Genomic DNA, 23,558 nt, shown 5'->3' on the forward strand with positions numbered 1-23,558 from the left:
CTAACACTATTACTACTATGGTTTTTCCTGTAGTCATGTACGGATGTGAGAGCTGGACCATAAAGAAGGCTGAGCACCAAATAATTGATTCTTTCAAACTGTGGTGTGGAGAAGCCTCTTGAGAGTCCTTTGCACTGCAAGATAAAACCAGTCAATCCTAAAGGAAATCAACCCTAAATATTCATTGGAAGGACTGATGCTGAAGCTTCAGTACTTTGGCCACCTGATGCAAAGGGCCAACTGATTGGAAAGGACCGTTATGCTGGGAAAGATTGAGGGCAGTAGAAGAAGGGGGCAACAGAGGATAAGATGGTTGGATGGCATCACCAACTCAATAGACATGAGTTTGAGCAAACTCTGGGGGATAGTGAAGGACAGGGCAGTCTGGCATGCTGCAGTTCATGGGGTTACAAAGAGTCAGACACAACCTAGGATTGAACAACAACAAACAGTGTAGTGTTATCAATCATAATTCTAGTTATCTTTTTAAATGTTGCACGCCACAGAAACAACCAAATTTCCTTGTCAGTTGCATTATTTTTGTGTTGAACTCTCATCAGATCTTTAACTATGGCATTTTAAATCTTTTCTCTTGCACTTATGCTTCCCCAAAAGCGCTTGCAATCACCTACAGGCCACAATGCTTTATCTTCAATAAAAAGGGACTGTCTCGGACCCTCAGGTAAAGGACTTTGCCAAATGTTCTGAGGCACAAGTTTCTGATGTCATTACTTAAATAACTTTGAAATCCTATTTCTTCAGTGAGCCAGAGTTTCCAGAACTCTAGGGTATAAGCTGATAGATTATGAGACTGCTAACCCGAGACTGAGCAAAACAAGAATTAATTACATAGGACTTAATGAACTGATTAAGGAAGATTATGGGTTTTGTTTGGAACATTGCTGTTGCTTTCATGCTCTATATTCTGGATACAAGAAATGCTTTCTCATTTATCTTAAGCTACCTGTAACTCTTAATAATATAGTAGGCACCCAGAGGAGCAGGTCAGCAGACAGGAGTTCCTGGGCAGTGGGGGATGGGATGAGGAGGGAACACAGGGAGCACTCATGAGTGAAGCTGTGTTCAGAGGATGTTCAGAGAAAAAAGAATCCTGCAGATGTCATTAGATAATAGGCCTGGCACACAAGGTGCTTCTTGGGCTACAGCACTGTGCAGAAGGTGTTCAGTGTGTACAGTGAGGAAGGCCTGGTGTGGGGATTTTTCATGGGACAGATGGCATGGTGCAGAAGCCACTCACAGGCAGGGTATACAGTGCAGAGGAAGGCTGGGTGGAGACAGCATTAACAGGGTAGCCCATCAGAAAAGCAGTGCCACTCTTTCCTAAGCAGGAAGGGTTGAGAACAGGAAATCAGTGGCTTTCACAACCAGTAGAAGGTTGGAGCAGTGAAGGGGAGGGAGGCTGCTGCTGATACACTAGGAAAAAGTCCCCAGTGATTTCAGCTGCAGGCAGGACTGTCATGGATGATTCTCAGGAGGTTTCCCAGAAGTCACTGGGAAAGAAACCGGGTATAACCTCTTTCTGAGACTCCTTAGTGCCCAGTGCTGCTGCTGGAGAATAAGGGCTTCTTCTTCTCTCAAAGTACTCTAGTAGCTGGATAATCAAACCTGGAGGTGCTTTGATGAGGGATTATAGAACACGTAGTTCCAAGGACTATCCCATATATTGAGTAGAAAATGTACAAAGGGGCAGAGATGTGGCCTAGCTGCTAACAGCCAATCCAGCACAGTCCAACTCTTTGACCACTCATCATCCATAATACTCTTCTCTCCATGATTTTCTTCCAAATGATAACAGTAGCAATACCATGCTTCTGCTTAGCATGATGCAACCATTCCTCATACAGGTGAATGCACTTCTGTCTTCTCCAGGAAGGCGGGACGGCAAAAGTCCCATTAGATACACTCTCATTCTCTGGGGGATGTCTGTTCCTTCTCTAGTTCTGCCATAATTACACTTTGATATACTGTACTATATAGGTTAAATTATATTTAAGTATCACCCACACAATTCAAACACAGCATTTGGAAATGGGAGGAATAAAAAATAATGGGCATGAGATTCAACAATATAATAACAAAGCAAGACAAAGTATGTGTAGCTTCTATAGTTGTTATTTGGGCAACTGGCCATGAGGTCATACTCAGTATTTATAATTTCCTTTTTCCACTAGCACTTCAGTTCCCTATGACCTCATCTAGATGATTGTGGTTGTTTATGTGGTGGTAATATACAAATCTTTATTCCTAACCAATCTGATCCCTTACTGGTCCTGCCTGCATGAGTCATTATAGTCATCCATTACATTATATTATTGGATATGGGAACACTACGAGACACTTTCATATTTTTCTCCTAGGTTCCAAATATTGTCCTTCTTGCCTCCATGGTGTAGTAGTAACTCCATTCCCCCTCAATAATCAGGAGCAGTCAGCCAGCGGGTAAAATAACACCTGTCTTTTTGATTCAGTGCCAAGAGGGGCCCCAAATGACCGGGTGGCAATCTCAACTTTGAATTCAATATAACCACTGTTGGGTCCCCGGTGGAAGATTTCCTCCACTGGGAAATTCATGGGGAAAAAATATTGTGCAGAAAAACAGGACAAGAGGAATGTGTTGTGTGGAAATTCACAGGTGGACTACCTTCATAAGTAGAGTCCCCCAGAGGACCCCAAGTGGGATGTATCAGTTGGGGAAGGAAGAATAGCAAAGGCTGAGTATGGGGATAAAGTGGCTTGCTAGGAACCTGCTCTGCTGAGTCATTTTTCAAAATAACACTACCCTATTTGGGCGGAGTTGGGGGTGATTGTGTCACTTACTATCACCAATAGAGTCCTAGAAATATCTGGTTAGGAGCTATTGTTATAGTTCTTTTCCTTTGAATTGGTAAAGCATCTTCTTCATTTCCCAGTGGTACTCATGTAGCAAAGATGGTGGCTGAGGTTGCGGTGAGAATGTAGCTACAAGGATACTCGTTCAATATCTACTGAATACTGGATCCCAATGTCCCTACTCAGTAGTGGAGGGATTTCTCTGTCATGTCTTCTATCTTTGAGCTGATTTCCTAATCAACCCTTTTTGGCCCCAGGTGGGATCAAGACATAGATGGCATGTAAATTATATTTTCGGGTACAAAACTTGGAAGCATGGACCACCTGATATGCAGAATAGCTGTTCAACAGGATTCTGACAGCCTTGGCCACTGGCCCTAATGAACAAGACGAAAAGTCTTTCCTGTTGGTACACATCTGGAGGAATGGGTTGGGATGTGTGGTTGAGGGGGCACCTTTGAGGAGGGTGTTTGAGAGATGTCTATTCAGAATTACTGCCAGAGTTGATGGGAACAGAGGTGTTTAAATGGGAAGAGTTGACAGAGGAAGAATCCAATAAGCATATTTATGTATTTTAGGGGCTAGCATACAAGAGAGGGACTATAGATATCAGTGGATGATAGTTAAAGGAAACAGGTTATAACTCAACTGAGGAATGCATTTCCAGAGACAGAATGGGCTTGTAAGGGACTGTGCTCCTGGTGATTGCAAGTACTCAATAAGGATGAAGCAGCCACCTATCAGCAATGAAAGGATGGGCCCAAAAGAATAAAACATTACTCATTAAGATCTGACAGGTCTTAAAAAAAAAAAAAAATCTGACAGGTCTATTGAATAGGAAGGAACTCCAAAAGGGAGGGGGGATATATGTATATGTATAGCTGATTCACTTTGCTGTAAAGCACAAACTAACACAACACTGTAAAGCAACTGCTGCTGCTGCTGCTGCTGCTAAGTCGCTTCAGTTGTGTCTGACTCTGTGTGACCCCATAGACGGCAGCCCACCAGGCTCCCCCATCCCTGGGATTCTCCAGGCAAGAACACTGGAGTGGGTTGCCATTTCCTTCTCCAATGCATGAAAGTGAAAAGTGAAAGTGAAGTCGCTCAGTCGTGTCCGACTCCTAGCGGCCCCATGGACTGCAGCCTGCCAGGCTCCTCTGTCCATGGGATTTTCCAGGCAAGAGTACTGGAGTGGGGTGCCATCGCCTTCTCCTACATTCCAATAAAATTAAATTTTTTAAAAAGAGATCTGACAGGTCTAGAATTGCACACCTCCAGTGCATGTATAGTTTCTAGATAATGCTGGGTTTTTTTTTTTTTTTTTTGCTCTTTATATTTGATACTTCTTAAAAGTATTTATTTGATTTTGTAAAGAGAATGGCTTCAAGTAATAGGAGAAAATTAATCACACAGCCCAATACACCAAGTTATTACACTTAAAAAAGGAAACCTTAACATTTACACATGAAGTATCTCACCATTTATTATGTTTGTGTACATTACCGTGAGTCAAGCAAGTATGATTAAAAATTCTAGGCAACTAAAAACAAGGCAAGTGTAATGCAACCACTTTTTTCCATGTCTGCAGAATTTTGAGCCATTTTAACCATGAAAGAGATTTTTTCAGATTGAAATCAGTATCTTGCACATTGGTTCTAAAACTCCCTTAAAGGCAGAGTGTATCTTGAAGGTGGGGAAGCCAGCCTATCTTGGACCTCTTTCCCTTTCACTAATTCATTCAGCACCTATGTGTCAATCCCCACCATGTGCCAAGTCCCTGGCTGAGAGCTAGTCTTGAGGAAAACCAGCTCATATTTTGTGTCAGTACATGGCATGCTGTGCCAGTGTTCCCCTCCAGAGCAAATCTGATGCACATCAAGGCAAATAAATTGAATGCTCTTCTCTGATCATTTTGCAAGAACAAGTCCACCATCCAATGTGCACAGGGCTCATAAACTGGACAGAAATAGAGAGACATTTTCTAATTAAATCATGAGAAGGGGTGGTCCCAAAATGGTGGAAGAATAGGACAGGGAGACCACTTTCTCCCCCACAGGCTCATCAAAAAAAAAAAAAGATTATTTGAATGTGGAGAAACATCCACAAAACAACTTCTGAACACCAGCAGAGGACACCAGACAACCCAATCTCTTTGAAATAAAGAGAAAAGGCCATTAAAAAAAGGCCAATCATTAAAAATGATTTAATCAGAAAAACTGTCAGTTTGTCCTTTTCTGGAACTTACACAGTGAAAGTGAAAGTCGCTCAGTCTCATTCTACTCTTTGTGACCCCATGGACTACACAGTCCATAGAATTCTCTAGGCCAGAATACTGGAGTGGGTAGCCTTTCCCTTGTCCAGGGGATCTTCCTAACCCAGGGATCAAACTCAGGGCCTCCCGCATTGCAGGCAGATTCTTTACCAGCTGAGCCATAGGGGAAGCCCAAGAATATTGGAGTGTGTGACCTATCCCTTCTCCAGTGGATCTTCCTGACCCAGGAATCAAACGGTTCTCCTGCATTGCAGGCATATTTTTTACCAACTGAGCCACCAGGGAAGCCCAATTTACACAGTAATCCTGGTCCCAAAGGTGGAGGAGCCCAGTTGCATGGGCCTACATCTGTCCAGCAGGCCAACAGGAGTCCCTGTTCCAAGTTCCTGGGGTCTTGGTAGTTGCTGTTAGCTTGGGACAGAGTCTGGACTGGAAAATGGGATGTCACTGAGGGCCTTGTGCTCAGATCAGTGAGCCCACTGGAGCTTCCCCTGGGTCAACAAGCTCTTCTTTGGGAAGATCTGTGAGTCAAATCTCTTCCCAGCTAAGATTATTGCAGTTCAGAAGTGTTTTCATGGAAAAGGTGGGTGAGTGGGGCCAGCTTGGCTCTTCTTGTATTTTACCCAGGATGCCCAGAGGAGGAGTACAACTTCCCACCTGCCTCTCTTTGTAAAAGTGTGCCTCAGGGAAGGTCTGAGGGGGGCAGGTTCCCCAGGAGGACTAGGTAACCTCCACACAGGCTCAGGACTATGGCTACAGTTACTGGAGAGACACAGCAATGGTTCTGACCACTTATCTTAGCCTCAATATCCTCATTTGCAAACTGGGGAGAAGAATACCCTCTTCACAAGATTAGAACGGGGATTAATGTCATCACTCTGTTATAATGCCTGCTATGTAGTAAGGCCTCAAGAACGCTAGCTGATTTCCCCCCTTCATAATCTTGCTGGAGTCTATACACTCTAAGACCTACTTTAGGGGATCTTTGTGTAAAGTTTAGGCGTTGGAAACTGAGATCAAAGGTATCAATCAGCTATCAAAATTCAGACACAGATGTCCATTTGGTCAGTAGGCTCTTCAGAATTACATCATAGAGAATTTAAACCTAATGTGTAAACTTTCTAATACATGCCCACATACTTACGGGGAAGAACTCAGCTATACTGAAAGGTAGGTAGGAGGAGGTAACTAAAATCTGCTATGTAACTCAATTCGAAGCAACGAACTAGTTGCAAAAGGATATGGAAAGTTCAAAAACTATATATGGCAAATAGACAAGCTAAACATTAGCCTATGTCGATCCCTAGCATTCAGTGTATGCAATTTACCCACCAGGGATCGTCGACATTCTTTAACCTGGCCCCTAAGAAGCTTCAGGGGGGTCTCCTTCTGCTTTAAAGTCCCAAAGGCACACTTAGGCCACCTAAACTCATCAGGAAGCTGACCGGTCTTAGGGAAGTCAAAACAGAATTATGGTTCAACACTCTTTGCTTGAACCTGAAGTAAGATCATGGATGGGAAGTACTTTTTCAGCTATAAAAAAGGTACACACAAAAGGATTATCATAAGATCATCAAGATACGATACTGGATGTAAGAAAGTTCAACTTAAGAAGGGCAAAAACATGAACAAATCAAAAGCATGAGGAAGGAAGTGAGGGAAGAAGAGCCAGCAACTTGGGGCAACTGGGGATAGTCAAACTTGTCCAGGAGTCATCACTTTCTTCTCAGCCTGCAGGAAGTAAAAGAAAATAGAAGTATCCATGATATTGGAAACACACACCCAATCCAATGAGCAGTCAGAGGATCTTGGGGAGGGTGACTGCTCCAGGCATGGGAAGTAATAGTCCAGATCAATGTGTCTTCTGGAGAAAAGGCAGAACAGGCTCATAGGTGGTGGAGGGCCTGGTTGCTACCCATTCCCATTGCCTTCAAGAGAGATACTCTGTCCTGTGCTTCTAGTTGAATAGGTGCTAAGGAGGAGGGGCTGCCAGGATCACCAGTCCCCATGAAGCTCAGACATTGGGGTCAATTCCACTGGTTTTTAGCAGGCAAACCTGTGTTCAAGCAGAGTTGACAATGTGGACCGGAAGATTCCCAAGCACCAGGACAGCACCATCACTTCCCACACATGCTCACTTATCCTGGCCTTTACCTGCTGCTGGTCCCCAGCTAAATATCCTGTTTTATTGAATATCTTGGCTGTTGAGTCCTGATCTGATGCTATCTGAGCAATGGTGGAGGCAGCCCAGGGGACTGTATCAGAGAAGCTGAATCTGAAGTCCTGGGTTGAGGTCCTGGTTGTACCATCTACAAGCTAAGTGCTTCTCCATGTCCTTTTCCTTTAGGTCTTTACTTCCTTGTCCCTAGATGGGCCAATAACCTAGCAGGGAAGCTAGGGGGCTTAGGTGAGGTGCTGCATGGAAGGTGCTCCTTGAGAGGAAGAGACAGTGGCTTCTGCAGCTTGGAAATGTCCATGGGAAAGGTCTTAATCTGTACCACCTAAGACTTCAAAGTGTCACAGGGCATAGGGACACAAGGACTCAGGCACCCTGAACATAAAGGCTAGGAGAAATAGCAGTACCTCAGGTCAAGACTCAGGGAGACACTAGGGCACATTTCTTCCCCCTAGTAAATTTCCTGCTGCTTGGCAACACCCACCTAGAACAGCTTCTCATAGCATTTCTCACAGTGGATGGTATCACGGTGAATGAAGATCTGATCCAGAAGCTCACCCATTGGTTTACTGCAAATCCCACACTGAAAGAGAAAACAAGCTAGAGGTCAACATACAAGTGCAACAATCTAACTAAGTGGAGTGGGAAGGCACCAAGCTGATGTCACATCCTGGACTTTGAAGCAGACAATTTAAAAATGGCATAAACGGAGACAAATCCCAAACAAAAACAAAAGCAACAGTAAAACAGTAAAACAAAAACAAAAACTAACAGGCAGAATGATCACATGGTCGTTAGGAGCCCAGGTTTCAGAATTGGGCCTGAGTTTGAACCCTAAATCGACTGCTCCTTAGCTGGCTGAGCTTGGGTGAGTTACTGAGGCTCTCTTTCCTCATCTATTGGAGAGCTTCAATTGTGATGTTGAAAGTGAAAGGAAGGTGATATGAAGGCGCAGTGAGAGGGAAGGTGATTTCAGCAGTCCAGCCCCTCTGGCCTGCCTCTCCAGCCAACTTCTAAAGGATGAAATGGCTATCCATCTGCTGCAGCCCCTCCTGTTCTGAGAGGTTAGAGCAGAGGGGCCTGCAGACAGTCTCAAATAAGAGGAGACCAAAAATGACCCCATATGTCTGGGGCTCCAGCTATCTCCAGGCACACCCTGGACAAGCCTTCTGCTTCCAGCTGAATGTAGTGGAGATCAGCTGCTAGGATCCCTAAGTCCCTCTGCTTATTCTCACCTAGCACCTCTCTGACGTCTTTCTTCTTCTACTTTTCAGTTCCTGTCTCCTGGCCACTTTTTCACTGTAAATTAATGAGCCCTCTGTCATTTTAGTTACTGTAGGCCAGAGCTTGAACCTCAACTTAGCCAACTAGTGGTGGTGATGCATTTAGAGAATAACCTCTGCAAACAGAAAAAAAAAAAAAAATCAACAACCCTGGCTTGCAACGTGCCTCACGCTGTGGAGAACAAGGAGTCTAAAAGGCTGTTATGATGCTGTGGACATTAAGTGTCCTCTCTTTATTCCTAAACGTAGCAATACAAACTAGTGTTTTAAAATGTTATGCCAATCTAACAGAGGTAAGATAAACCTCTGATAAAGGACAGTGACAGATGAATTTATACAGATGAACCTGAGCAGTGGAATGGCATTTCCTGGGAGGCCATAGAGTACAGCTAGGACAACATTCACTCTGATTTTGGAGCCAGGATTTTGACCCTCAGTTCTGAGCAGCTCTGTGATCTTGTGAAAGTGATATCCTTTCCACCTCTGTGCTCATGGTCCCCAGGAGTGGGTCTCAGGCACCCTGCCCACATTCTAAGAATTTTCCAAGAATACCAGGTCTCACTGTTTTGCCACAATTCTAAGTTTCCCTGCCCTGTGTGCGACCCAGTCAGGCAAGTTTAAAATTCCTGCTACTGTGGGCCTCCTCCTCCCATGCCTTTCAGCCTCCTGCTGGCCTCTTCATTCGTATTCCCTCTGCACACATGATGGATACCTGTTCAGCCACCTGGAAAATACCCCTGGACACGTCTTCATCTCTGACTCCAGACCCACCTCCCTCACAAAGCCTTCCCTGGATGCCCACCCACTCCAACTGTACCTTTCCTCTAACACTGGGCTCTGTGGCACCAAATGTGCCAAGAGTTGCTTAAGTAATTCTGCTGTGTTTAACAGGGGTGCTCTGTGACTAAGGTATATAAATAAAAGTTGAAAAAATACTCTGGGATTTTTTATTTAACATTCTTTCCCTCTGTTAGTCAAGTTCTAATTATATAACATGGTATTATTAACTACAGACACTGTGCCGTGTAGATCTCTAGAACTAACCCATCTTGCGAACCTGACAGTCTATCCTTTGACCATCACCTCCCTGTTTCACCTCCTCCCCAAGCTCCTAGCAACCACTGTTCTACTCTCTTCTAAGGATTTTGCTATTTTAGATTCCTCGTATAAGTGGTACTAAGAAGTGTTTGCCCTTCTCTGTCTGGCTTACTTTGCTTAGCACAATGTCCTACAGTTTCATCCATGTTGCTGCAAATGACAGGACTTCCTTCTGTCTGTAAAGGCTGGATCATATCCCATCTTAATGTATATACCACATTTTCTTATCCATCAGTCACTGCATATTTAGATTGCTTCCATGTTTTGACTATTGTTGAAAATGCTGCAGTGAACAGACAGTTCAGAGACTGCTTTGAGATCCTGATTTCAATTCCTTTGTGTATATACATAGACGTGGGATTGCTGGATCATAGCATAGCCCTATTTCTAATATTATGCTTGACTTGGTGGTAGGATAATGCTGGATTCATAAAATGAGTTTGGAAGTGTTCTTTCTTCTATTTTTGGAAGAGTTTTAAAGGATTGGTATTATTTTTTCTTTAAATATTTGTTAGAATTGCCTGTGAAGACCTGGCCCTGAGTTTTTCTTTCTTGAGAGGTGCTTGGTTACTGATTTAATCAATTTATTATTGGTCTCTCCAAGCTTTCAATTTCTTCTTGGTTCCATCTTAGTATGTTTCTAGGAACGCATCCATTTCTTCCCAGTTATCCAATTTATTGGTATTTAATTGTTGATAACTATTTCTAATAACCTTTCACTTAAGTCCAGGAATCATGAAAACAGACTGGTCTTTGCCAAACCACATGTCACAGTCTCTGTCTGCACCTCTACTCTTGAGTTAACTCTGCATCTGCGCAGACAGAAGGGCTTCCAACACCTAGCATTTTGTTCCTTTCCTCCAATGTTCTGGGCCCCTTTCTACCTCAGCCGCTGCTCTGGCCAGACTCTCTGTGGACCAGCAGCCTCAGTATTGTCTGGACTTCTTAGACAAACCAATTCTCAGGTCCCACCCAGATGTACTGAGTTAGAAACCTTGCTGGGGCCCAGCACTCTGTCTTAAGAAGCCCTTCAGGGGATAGTGAAGTATGAGTCACATGCTCCAGTGTGAGAACTGCTGCTCTAGAATTCATCACAACCAATAAGTCATTCACCCATCTCCTTGACTTCCATGTCCTCCAACTCACTCAGATAGTCTCTGCCATTGGCTTACTGTTATTGTTCCCTTGAGCACAGACTAAACCATGCCAACTCACCTGGCATAGCCTCTGCCCCAGTAAATGCTAGTGTCCCTGTTTCACCTCTGTGACTGATTGTGGCTAGGGAACAACACACTACATGCTAACTGGTCTCCAAAGGATTGCACAAGTCCTCCCCTCAAGCAGGCTCTGCAGAGCCCATCCACCCTCCTTGTCTCTGAGACAATTTTCAAATCCTCCCCTTTCTTCTCAAGTGTCCAGCACTCCTCCCCACCCCTCAAAGGTGATCCTTTCATCATTCACTGAGAAAAACAGAGGCAACTAGTGAAGAAGTTCCTCATTCTTCCACCCACCAACCTGGGAACCTCTCCATAATAATGACCCACAGATTCAGCCTTTTCTGTCCCTGCCATGTGTTAACTGGTGCCCATCTTTCTCTCCTCCAGATGTACATCAGGATCACCATCAGCATCCATGTCTCCTGCATCATCAGTGTCTGCTTGTGACTCTTACCACTCCCATCAGCATAAACCCGTGCCTGGCACCTCTGCCCCACTGTCCACTTGCACTGCTCTCTTATAAAGCCAACCCATCAGGAGAGTGTTTCAGAGTGACTCTGTCCATTCCCACATGAACCCACTCCAGTCAGGCTTCTATCCCCATCACTCCACCAAAACTGTTTCAACTGAGGTCATCAACGATCACCATGCTGCAAAATTCAAGGGCAGTCCTCAGGCTTCATCCCATTCAATCTTTCAGCGCCACTGACACTGTGACCACTGGACTTTCTGTAGAAACTGTGTCACTTGGGGCATTATATTCTGTGTGACTTCTCATCCTCCTCTGTAGACCCCCTCCTCTTCCCAACCTCTAAACGCTAGAAAGACACAAGGGCTCAGTGTCAGCCCCCATCCCCACCTACACACACCCTAGATGATTTCATCAGCCCTGGCCTTTCCCTGGAACACAAACACACATATCCATATGACCACAGGTGCTCCCTATATAGCTCTCCCTGAAATTTCACTCATCTACACCTCCCCTTTGCTCAAACCTGCTCCCCTCCAGTATTTCCCTTCTCAGTAAAAGCCAGCACTATCCTTTCAGGTAACAGCTCGGCCCCAAACTTTGGAGTATCCTTTGACTCCTCTCATTTTTTCACACCCCACAAACTGCCAGCTCTATTTTCAAACAGTATCCCCAATCCAGCCACCATCTTGACATCTGCCATGCCAACTCCCTAATCAAGTGACTGTTTTGTTTTCTCTAGCTTCAGTCAGACATTGTGTTTCTACCACCCAAACCCTCTAGTAGGTTCCAGCTTCATTTAGAATGAAATCTAAAGTCTCTCTGTGTCCTCCAACACCTACATGATCCAGTTCTTCGGCATCCTTGTGACTTTATCTCCTACCACTAATCTCTTACTCATGCTGTTCAGGCCATGTGAGCTAAAATACTCCATGCTCCTGCCCCCAAGGCCTTTGCACTTGCTGGTCCTCTGTTGGGAATAGTCTTTCCCCATAAGACTGATTTTGTTTCCCTCACAGTATTCAGCACATAGAATTGCCAACATTCATTAAATCCTTTAGACTTGAGAGCTCACTCAGCTCCCACTTCTGCAAAGCCCCCGAGATGGAGCATGAGCATTCAGAATCAAGCCTTCTCCATACTCTCTGAACCCAAAAGGAATCCCCAGCTCTGGATGATGTTCTCGGCAACACCACCCCTCTTCCTTACCTTAAAGCAATAGTCATGGCAGCAGATGCCAAGGTGTTCTAAGGTGATCTTTGGACAGTCTCGGATCTCCCGGTTGCAGTAAGTACAGATCCCGCCACTTGTTCTGGAAAATGAAAAAGAAGAATCCACAGTCAGGCTGGTATGCAAACTACTGATGTGATGCAGCCAGACTCTGTTCTTTGATGCAGGCAGCCTGACATCTTTACCTGTGGTGTGCAGCTGGCCATGTCTAGCCTTGGGCCACACTGGACCTCAGCCCATTGTAGACCCTCACACTGTTTCCAGAAACCAGTCACATATCTTCACCCTACTCTCTATCATACACGTGGACACTGCAATGTGATTCTTATTCCAGGCAGCTTGCTTCTCCCTGTCCCCCTACCAAACATATCTGCATGGTGGGCTGTTCCCCTCTAGAACGGGAAGACCCATGTCTTCTCCTACAGGAGACATGTCCTTGTATGCCCTACCCGGCTCCCTGTCTTGACGACCCTTCTGTTCATGCCTGGGACACTGGGTCCTGCCTGGAATATCACAGGGACAGCAAGGACCCAAGGACTATCATGATGTCAGTGTGGCTGTGGAGCCTGCTGGGACCTAATACTGGAGTCCTAGATACCGACTTGTAGATTGAGTATCTCCCCAGTTCCAGGATTTCTGCCTTTGTTCCTGGAGTCACCCCTGCTTTTCCCCCTCAGACAGAACTTGCTGAACGTCCCTGCCTGTCCTGCTGCTGGCCCAGGGCTCAGTTTCTTGACACTGTTGCTAAAGACTCCTGCCCTCATCACAGCTCTGTTCCTCGCTCGTATTTTACCACCACCAGTTCCAGCTCACAGTTAGAAGGCAGAGCAGTCAGGGCCCTGGGGTTCGTCCTAGCTCTGTCACTGATTCACTGTGTTTGCCTTCTGGTCTTAGCTGGATTCAAAGGCTTTGGTTGCCACAAGTGTGACACCTAGATGAGGGACGCATGCCCTGTGCTGTGTGGTATGACACATCATATCTGGAAATGGATCAGAAGTAGCAAAGCAGTAGACAAAAGCAAATGGACTTAATGGCTACATCTCCCTCAGCTGCTTCTCATCTGTAGACCTGTGTGCTCCCTGGTAACACAGCAGACTTACCTCTCAGAGTATGGAGTACCATCATATGGGAGTTTCTCCTCCATGTTGCATGAGTCCTCATTGCTGCCAATGCTGCAGGGAGTGTTATGGGAGAGAGGAGGGCAAAAAATGGGAGGCAGATCACTACTGCAGTCATTAGTGGAGAATGCTTTTCTGATTAACCCTGTGGCCACAAGCTGAGACGTGACTGCCTGACTTGCCATCGTCTGTTATGCTAAATGGTAGGGGAAGCTTTAAACTTGGTGCCACCAAGGCATAATTCTTGCAGAGAAGATCCCTTGCCTTGGGGACAAAGAAGACCTGCCATGATGAGGAAGATGACAAGTGTGTGGCTAGGATTCTGGAGGCTGTGCATACCAGAACTGTCACTTTCACTGACCAGGGGGAAAGGACCATGGCTTTTCTCCTCACATATATACCTGGGTTATAATGTGACAGTCACCAGAAGCCCACTTACAGCAGAAATCAGATACTAAGAATAGGAACAAAAAAGGAAGGAAACATTCCAATATAATACCTGTGCTTGAGTTACAGAGTGTGATTCAGGGTGGCTTTTTTTTTTTTCTTTTTATGTCTTTATTTTTCAATAATATGACTTCTTACATAAAAACTAATGATTAAAAACTATTTCCAAGGAAGGAAAACTAGCTACAAGCTCTAGGACATGCTTTGGTGAAGCTTCCATTCTCATAGGAGCTGTGCGATGACCTCCTGAGGTAAGTGACCTGGCTAAGGTCAAGCTTGCAGTAAAAGGAGTGAACTAGAATTTCATCCCAGGTTTTGATTTCTTTTGAGCACTAAGCTTATTTCTAAACCTCCTGGAATGTAAAGCAAAGGGGGGAAATACATTGAACTACACAATTCTAAGTGTCCAATTAAACAAAGTACTGGTGAGACTGGAAGAAGAAATACCAGATGGACAGTGTTCACAGAGGCAAAGATAGCTCTCTTGAGGGTGCTGGAGGTTTATAACAGTAAACAGTATTTCTCATATTGAAACCTCCCTGAAAAGTCTATAGAGACAGAAAATAGTGGTGGCCAAGGGCTGTGGCTGGTGGTGTGTGTGTCAGGTGGGAGGAGGGGGAGAGTTGCTAATGGGTCTGCAGTTCCCTTTTTGGGTGATAAAAATTTCTGTAATTGGATAGCTTTGATGATCTCACAACATTGTGGATGTACCAAAAATGACTGGGCTGTACACTTTAAAGAGTGAATTTTATGATATATGAATTATATTTCAAAAAAGCTACTGGGGAAAAATCATTCTAAGGAGTTACAAATGAAGAAACTGTGACTCATAAAAGTTGACCATCTTGCCCAAAATGACCTAACAAATGAGGGTTGTGTGTGTACTTGAACTTGATCCCTATGCCCATGCTCATCATTCCATAGAAGCAGTGAAAGCTGGCCTGGAATCTCCAGAGGCCGAATCCTGAAATAAAGCCAGGATGTTCCTTTCTGTTACTAAAATCCTAACCCCAGAAGTGAGGGGATGTGTCATTTTCAAAAATTCCCAGGAGGACACTGTCTCAGTGTGGGTTAGTTTTTAGCTCAGGTGGCACAGAGGTAGACTTCAATACAACATCAGGAAGCAAGCAAAGAGAAGATGAGTGAAAAGTTATGCATGTATCTGTGTGAATACACACAGTCAAATGTGTGTTCAAATGAAGCAAACGGGCATGCTGGAAGGAGCATGGGATCTGAAGAGAGGAGCTCTGAGTTCTGGAAGGATAGAATTAACTAGACGGTTCTTAAGGGCCTCAACAGCTCTATCAAGAGTGATACTCTCAGGATTTCACAAAAAGAAAGCTTGTAGTCTACTGAGAAAGATAGGTAGAAATGGATGAGGCTGCAAGTGGAGCATAGGATGAAGTAACGATAAAAGAGGAGCACAAGACATCAAGTTAGGTAGAACAGCTGGAAAGATATATCATGTCCATGGGCAATTAAATCATCCACCTATACGATAAATGAAGGTACTCGGGCCATGTACTTAGTGAGGTACTGGGGATGCAGGAATGAGAACAACACAGGGCCTGGCAGGAGAAGGCCATGATATGAAAGATCTGGGACTTCTTACCTGCCATAGAATGAAGACAGTGGCTTCCTGGAAGATACCTCACCAGCATTCACATACTCCTTCACAAAGAGAATCCCTTTGCTGTAGAAAAAGCATAACAGAACAGAAATAGGTATACTGGAAGATTTCAGGGGACTGGGCCTGATCTAAAGTAGGGATCCAGGGCAGGGAGAACCCCCATTTAGTGGACTTGGGCTGAAATCAAAGCTCATGGGTATAGCCGGCTGTGTGCAGATTTGAGAATGCTAGAAAGAGGCTCCCTACAGCCAGTGGTGGTACACTACCCTCCTGAGACTTCAGTCCAGTAGATTTTCTATCCTCCTCTCTCACCACATTTTGTTTCCCTTTTGTCTGGGACTGAGGTTGCCTATAAGCCTCAATCCTAGATTTTCAAATCTCTACCTGCAATCTAATCTCCCCCTTCTCTCCCTTCTCACCCATGGAGTTCCGGAGGTCAAGAAGTTGCCTCACCCTGGACAAGCCACTGGCATCATTGGAAACAAGGTCTATTTCATGATAGACTCATAATGACCCCAAATTTGGCCCCATTTCCATGCTCTGCACTCCAGCCTGCTGGCTTGATGGCAGTAGAGGCTCCTCTGATCTCTCCTACACACACACACACACACACACACACACACACACACACACCCCTACCTCACTCAGCCTCCTTGCTATGACTCCCTTCCTGAACTCTAACATGGCATGGGGGCCAGGAGCAGAGGTGAGGCAGTAGGTATGTGCCTCTTCTCACAACAGATATCACGAGAGAAAGAGATGACATAGGCCCTGGCCTCAGAGGTATTTCTTTGGCCTTTTCAAGCATGTTCCCCAAGAAACACTAGCAAGGTCAAAAGGATAGCAGAGCCCTAGAAAGTGACACATCAGCTTCTCACTGGGAGACTCCATGCAGGCCTCCACATAGGAGTTTATACTAGGGGAACCTGGGCTACACTCTGTGGCCCCTTGACCAGCAGGCTGCTGGGAATTGCAGTAGGCACTAGAACTAGTGTCAAGGAAGTAGCATGAGACAAAAGCTGAGTCCTTTAGCTCCAGGGAATAGCCCAGAGAACATCTCCCAGATGGTCTCTTCTTACCTGGTTGAGTTGGGCTCCAGTTCACTTGGGGAGGCTGGCATGTGAATAGGATGCTGCTCAGGAGGGGCAGGGCTGGGAACAGAGACCATACAGCTCGAGGGGTTTCTCATCCTGAAACAAGTGAAGGGAGGGGCAAGTACATCAACAATGAGAACTGATGTGTTGCAGAGTCACACAGGGTTATCAGGGGTTAATGCCAAAACTGCCATGTCAAGGAGTTTAAAAGAATGCCAAGGTTTTTTAAACAAACTTTGAAGATCACTGAGCTTCTGTTCTCTGAGGCTCCTGAAATCAATGGGTAGAAGCACTCATTTTGTAAGTCAGAGGCAAGACCCCAGCCTTCAAGCATGTGCCCATAACTACTCCTACAGCCAAGGGCCTTGGCCTGTGATTCACTTGGTTATAGCATAGCTATAGGGCTAGCACAGACTTGACAAACAGCCCCTTCCTGGAATGAGCTCCCTGCCCCCTTCCTCCAGTGAAGTCTCTGGAGAATACAAAGCTGAGGAAGAGAGGGACAAATTAATTTAGGCATCACCAAGGAAGAGATGTGGATGGACCTTATTCTGGAAGTCACCTGCCATAAGAAGAGGAAGAAAACTTATGGGTATAATGGTTTTACTGAATCTCAACCCCTTGGTATAACACACAACCCTTGGCCTGGAATTGGACCTCCTAGCCAGCTCACAAGGTGTTTTTCTGGCCAGGCCATTACTTGCTTTTATTCTGCCCGTTCCTGGATCAGCAGTCCCATACCAAAAGCTGCTGCAGCTGCCTGCCTATTACAGTTCAGGGAATTCTTTTAGGTTCCATCCCTGAGCCTTCCCCATTTGTGCCATCATCTCATGTCAACTCCCTGTCTTAACACTCTCAGCCCAGCTTTATGGGAACATACTACCCTGGGTTAATTCTGGCTTCTCTCCAACATGGTGCCACTCAGATCATGTCTGAGTTTGTGGCTTCATCCACCTGCCCTAGCCTCTGGGATACCACCCCTTTGCCAGAGAATCCAGTGCACAGGACTTCAACTAGTTTAAGAGTGGGGATTGTAGGGAACAATCATGATCTAGCACCTGCCCAGATCCCAAGCCCCATCTTTAGGGATTATGTCATGTGCACCTGACCTCTCTGGTACATTTGCACACAACACAACCTTCTCCTCTGGGAAGCCCTTCCAGGGTACCTGCCTTCTCACCCCAGGCTGGATGAGGTTCCCTGCCTCAATGTGCCCAGTCACCCTGTGCTGGTTCTATATCACTCTAGGACACAGGAATGCACCATGGAGACTGGAGGAGGTGGACTAGCTGGGAGGGGAAGCCCCATGGGAACCTGGAAAGACAGGTGGGGGGATAAAGTACAAAATCAGACAGTGGAAAGAAGACTGAGTACAAGAGGAAGGAAACAGCATCCATTTCTGACTGAGCAGCTAGCAAGTGTCTGGCATCCACTTATCCACACCCAACACAATAGTTCAGGTGACAAAAGAGCTGCAGCAGCAAGGAGACCTGAAGGATAAGACGAGCCAGTTTATCAAAAATGGAGAGGCTGCAGATATGACACGGTGATTAGCAACACAGACCCTGGGCTGACTGTGTTTTAATCCCTATTAGGCCACTGCCTGGTTGGACGACTACTGGCCAGCTATTCAACCTACTTCTGCCTCAGTTTCTTATCTGTAGAACAGATAATAATAGCACTTCTCCCATATGGTTGGTGTGAGAATTAAGTGAGTACACATAAAGCATCAGAAGGATGCCTGCACATTCTCAGCTCGAAGCAAATGCTAATGGCTATTACTGTGTTGTTACTGCTGTAGTAGTCGGTCATTGGTTCACTGTGTGTTTCATGAGGGTGGGGATAGAGGACTGGCCATTTTGTTTGCTATCTACAGCTGGCTCACATGGAGTATATAGGCTCTTCTGTCCATGGAATACCCCAGGCAAGAGTACTGGAGTGGGTTGCCATTCCCTTCTCCAGGGGATCTTCCCGACCCAGGGATTGCACCTAAGTTGCCTACACTGCAAGCAGACTTTTTACCGTCTGAGCTACCAGGGAAGTTCATTTGTATATCATTTCCCAAACTTGTGGCCACTCTGGGGAAAGATCTCTGGGGAGCTAAGGAACATGGATATGTTGCCATGCAAGGCCATCCTGGTGGCTGTGGCAGTGGAAGAATTTATTCACATTATAACACACTTTCCTCAGAAATCTTCCACCCCCATGAGTGGCAAAGGCACTCTGTACCCCTCTGTCAACTCAGGTCTTCATGCTCTAAACGGCTGTCAGGCTTGGTGTAACAGATTTGATGCTGTGGCTTCAAACTCAAGCCCACAGAGACCTACCCCTGGTATGCTCATTGCTGGTCAGCTTCACAAGGACTCCTAGCCAATCACACCTGCAGAAGGTAACGGGCATGACTAGTGTTAGGATTTGCTTTGGGGTGTGTCCTCTGACAAAACTCCAGTTCAGGCAGGCTAGCAGGAGCCCGGCACAGAGTAGCCCTTACCTGTTGGCTGGGCTGTCCACTTCCAGGCGCTGCTCAGGATTTCCGGGGCTGCTCTGCTCTGAGGTGCTGGGGTCTGTGCACTGCTGGGCGGGTACAGCTGGGTCTCCTTGATCATCTTGCAGGACTCCAGGCCTCCCCTGCCATGCCTCTCCCACCTTGGTAACCACATTCTTCTCCTCAAAAACAACCAAGGTGCTGAGGAAGAATGAGTCCTTGGTCATCCACTGCACACCCATATCCCCTCCTGTGACCATAGCAGGCTCCTCTCCTGGGGGTGGGGGGTTGGGGGGCACATAAGAGCCTGGCATGGCCCCCACCTCAGGGAGCATTCATGTTCTCCTCAGGAGGATCCCAGCACCACTGCTCCCCTCCCATCGCAAACACAGTCCCCAAGAACACCTGATGACTTCAGGTCAGTTCAGTCGCTCATTTGTGTCCGACTCTTTGTGACCCCATAGACTGCAGCACACCAAGCTTCCCTGTCCATCACCAACTCCTGGAGCTTACTCAAACTCATGTCCATGAAGTCAGTGATGCCATTCAACCATCTCATCCTCTGTCATCCCCTTCTCCTCCTGCCTTCAATCTTTCCCAGAATCAGGGTCTTTTCCAATGAGTCAGTTTATCTCATCAGGTGGCCAAAGTACTGGAGTTTCAGTTTCAGCATCAGTCCTTCCAATGAACATTCAGGGCTGATTTTCTTTAGGATGAACTGGTTTGATCTCCTTGCAGTCCAAGGGACTCTCAAGAGTCTTCTCCAGCACCACAGTTCAAAGCATCAACTCTTCAGCGCTCAACTTTCTGTATAGTCCAACTCTCATATCCATACATGACTACTGGAAATGACTACTGATGACCTCAATGATGTTTTAAAAGACAAAGACCTCTCTTGGCTGGAAACAGTGGCATTTCTGTCCCCTTCGTCCTGTTACCATCGCTCCTTTCTCCAAATTTCCCCAGTCCCAGTTCACCTGTCCTGCTTAAATAGTCCCAAGCCATCCTGTCTTCTCCCCAGGCTGAGGTGCTCAGAATGCCTGTACACAAAAATCCAGCAGGGCACCAGCTCTCTGGCAAGAGGCTTCTCCCCTCAGCTGCTTTGGCTGGCTGTGTGTGTTAGTAGCTCAGTCATATCTGACTCTTTGCGACACCATGAACTGTAGCCCACCAGGCTTCTCTGTCTATGGAATTCTCCAGACAAGAATACTGGAGTGGATTGCCATTCCTTTCTCCAGAGGATCTTCCTGACCCATGGATGGAACTGTGGTCTCCTGCATCACAGGCAGATTCTTTACTGTTTGAGCTACAGGGACGTCCTGTTTTGGCTGGCTGGGGGGCGGGGGTAGGAGGGCAAAGGAGTGGGAAGAGAATCATTGGGGCTCGCTACATTCTCAAACAGACTGATGACCCTGCAATGCGGGGGGAAGGGCCATGAAAACCAAAAGGCTTCTGAGCATGCCCAACAGGTGAGGCTCAACCCATTGGTGATCCTTGCTTGCCATCTGCTGGCTAACATGGGAAAAGCCCAGAATAAGCCCTGCCAAAGCTGAGCACGCCTAGGACAGCCATTTTATTTATTTATAGTCGTATTTCACGACGGACATCGCGGTCAGAGCTCTCAGTTGCAGAAAATGGCGGCTGTTGCAGGCGCACACCTGCCAAACTCCACTGAGCATGAGCCCGAGGCACATGCACAGGCTCAGGCACAGACGTACCATTGTTGCCCGTTTGTTGATCGCAGTTAGGATCTCCTTGTCTTTTTTATTGCCAAGCCGTCACAGTTATTTCTAACGAAGTAATAGCATTTTTATTTTCCCCCCACACATGAAAATTATGGGGTGAGGGTCTGCTTGCAGGTCACAAATTGCTCTCAGGATGTAACTCCGACTGCCCTTCCCATCCCTAGTCTGACCAAGTAGCTGCCACTACACTTCCCATCACTAAGTCTGCGGATGGAAGTGGGATAAAAGCAGAAGCATGGGCTAATAACTTAGACGGCCCGTTTAAGGCAAACAAAAAGGTCTTTCTTAACTTCAAATACCCCACCCCACTCCGACTCCACGGCTTCTCTCCCCCCTGCAACAGCCAAGCTTCTTGAAAGAGCTGGGTGCACTAGCTCTTCTCACTTCTTCATTCCCATCTCCCTGTCAACTCTCCACAGAACCTACTATTGCTTCCCAATATCCCAAACTATCTATGATTAAGGACTTCTCTTCCCCTAAGTGTCTAGGACAAATATATTGCCTTCTAGGTCCTGCCTTCACTGGCAGTGAGCTCTCCATGGTCACAAAGCATAAAAACAACATGCTGAAAAACCTAATTGGAAATGTTCTAGATATTTTGTCCAGGTAGATAACTTTTAAGGTACCCCAACTGACTAGTTTCTCCTTGGTCCCTCACCCAAAATTTAGTCTACAGTCTCCATAAGATTATATATTAGGGCAAAAAAATTTAAAGCCTCCTGTACAAATATTAGCAGGAAGCTTTAGCCTTTGTGTTGAGCAGGTGACCTCAACTTGTCCCATCTGCCAGAAACAGAATTCTGATAAAAATATAAAGTGTGGCAAAAAGGAGAACCAGCTCTTATACAAACCAATGAGTCTTTACTTTGTGTTTATACCTGACACATGGTTGAAATTTTAGAATTAAAGCCATAAGATCTCCATTTATGTCTATCTGAACATTTATGTACACGTGTATGTTATATATGTGTAATATCTTTTTACTTTTGAATAGAATTACCAAGTAAACTTACAAGATCACTTATCCTTTATTCCAGTTCACTTAGGGATAAATACTTATATAAATTAAATATTTCTAAAACTCAATAAAATTTTTCTAGTACTTGGAATGTACAGAAGAAAAAGTATTCTTTTATAAGAATTTTTTATAAACATGAATTTTTAAAAAATTCAAATTCAAAGAATTTAGGTAAATCCTTGGCAAACAAAGCTAATCTAATATTGTTAATTTAATAAAAACAGCTGTCTTGTGAGTTGTATATTTGTATTTTATACTGTACAATATACAATATATTTTATATTATATAAATTACATGAGAAGCATCAATCCAATAATAATAATGCAGAGCATTTCCTAAATTTAATGGGTAAAATGTTAATTACATAAATATTTCAGAAATCATATAAAATTCTTAGAGATTTATCAGTGCCCTCACTGTCCATGATATGCTTTTATTTTTCGGAGTCCCAGTGCTGCCCTGAATTGCCTGATGTTAGAAAACAACAGCACAATGTTATCAGTCATAATTTCAATTATTTTTACAATGTTAATTTGGTTGCAATTTTACTTTTTAAAATTTAAATTCAGGTATTCTAAGCCAGTGGGTTTCTACTGGAAATTTTTATCACTTACGTATAGAATTTTTTTAATATACACATGTTCAAGACCTTTTCCTTCAATGGCAATTTGATTTCACTCATCTCCCAAATCTCATGATTTTAAATATGTTCTTACTACCATGTCTGTTCCTTCACTGGCTTGAAGCTTTCGCTTTTAAAAGGGCCATTGCAACTACTGCTGCTAAACTTTTGTTGGAACAAGTACTCCCTCATGAGGAATTCTGATTCTTTCAAGTAACTGAGGAATAAATTTCACCAGTTAAGTCATCCAAGAAATCCAAGGTCTTCCTTTATACCTCAAGTTACACTGTCTTTGTTATACTCAGGCATCAGGAATGACAGAGCTATAAAATTATTCAGTTCAGTTCAGTTGCTCAGTACTGTCTGACTCTGTGACCCCATGGATTGCAGCACACCAGGCTTCCCTGTCTATCACCAACTCCCAGAGCTTGCTCAAACTCATGTTCATCGAGTCAGTGATGCCATCCAACCATCTCATCCTCTCCCATCCCCTTCTCCTCCTGCCTTCAATCCTTCCCAGCATCGGGGTCTTTTCCAATGAGTCAGTTCGTCTCATCATGTGACCCAAGTATTGGAGCCTCAATTCAGCATCAGTCCTTCCAATGAATATTCAGGACTGATTTCCTTTAGGATGGACTGGTTTGATCTCCTTCCTATCCAAAGGACTCTCAAGAGGCTTCTTCAGCACTCAGCCTTCTTTATGGTCCAGCTCTTACATCCATATATGACTACTGGAAAAATCATAACCATGACTAGATGGGCCTTTATCAGCAAAGCAATGTCTCTGCTTTTTAAGACACTGT

The 23,558-nt window shown here is 45.1% G+C and overlaps 1 protein-coding gene across 18 annotated transcripts in view; it reads right to left on the reverse strand.

Moving 5' to 3' along the window:
- Positions 1 to 4,315: 4,315 nt before the first annotated feature.
- Positions 4,316 to 23,558, reverse strand: part of ZNF185 (zinc finger protein 185 with LIM domain) — a 67,300-nt gene continuing 48,057 nt past the window's right edge. For all 18 annotated transcript variants that reach the window (XM_086385947.1, XM_086385945.1, XM_086385962.1 and 15 more), the window contains 7 exons: positions 19,376 to 19,570; positions 16,870 to 16,980; positions 15,773 to 15,853; positions 13,696 to 13,767; positions 12,575 to 12,677; positions 7,783 to 7,881; positions 4,316 to 6,853 (listed from right to left, as the gene is read on the reverse strand). In XM_086385947.1, coding sequence (XP_086242073.1) covers positions 7,783 to 7,881; positions 12,575 to 12,677; positions 13,696 to 13,767; positions 15,773 to 15,853; positions 16,870 to 16,980; positions 19,376 to 19,570 — 661 coding nt within the window. In that variant the 3' untranslated portion in view covers positions 4,316 to 6,853. The remainder of the gene's footprint in view (positions 6,854 to 7,782; positions 7,882 to 12,574; positions 12,678 to 13,695; positions 13,768 to 15,772; positions 15,854 to 16,869; positions 16,981 to 19,375; positions 19,571 to 23,558) is intronic.

Source organism: Bos grunniens, chromosome X (assembly GCF_055505025.1).
Source record: "Bos grunniens cultivar Pamir isolate PY7600 chromosome X, Bosgru_T2T1.0, whole genome shotgun sequence".
Classification (NCBI taxonomy): Eukaryota; Metazoa; Chordata; class Mammalia; order Artiodactyla; family Bovidae; genus Bos; species Bos grunniens.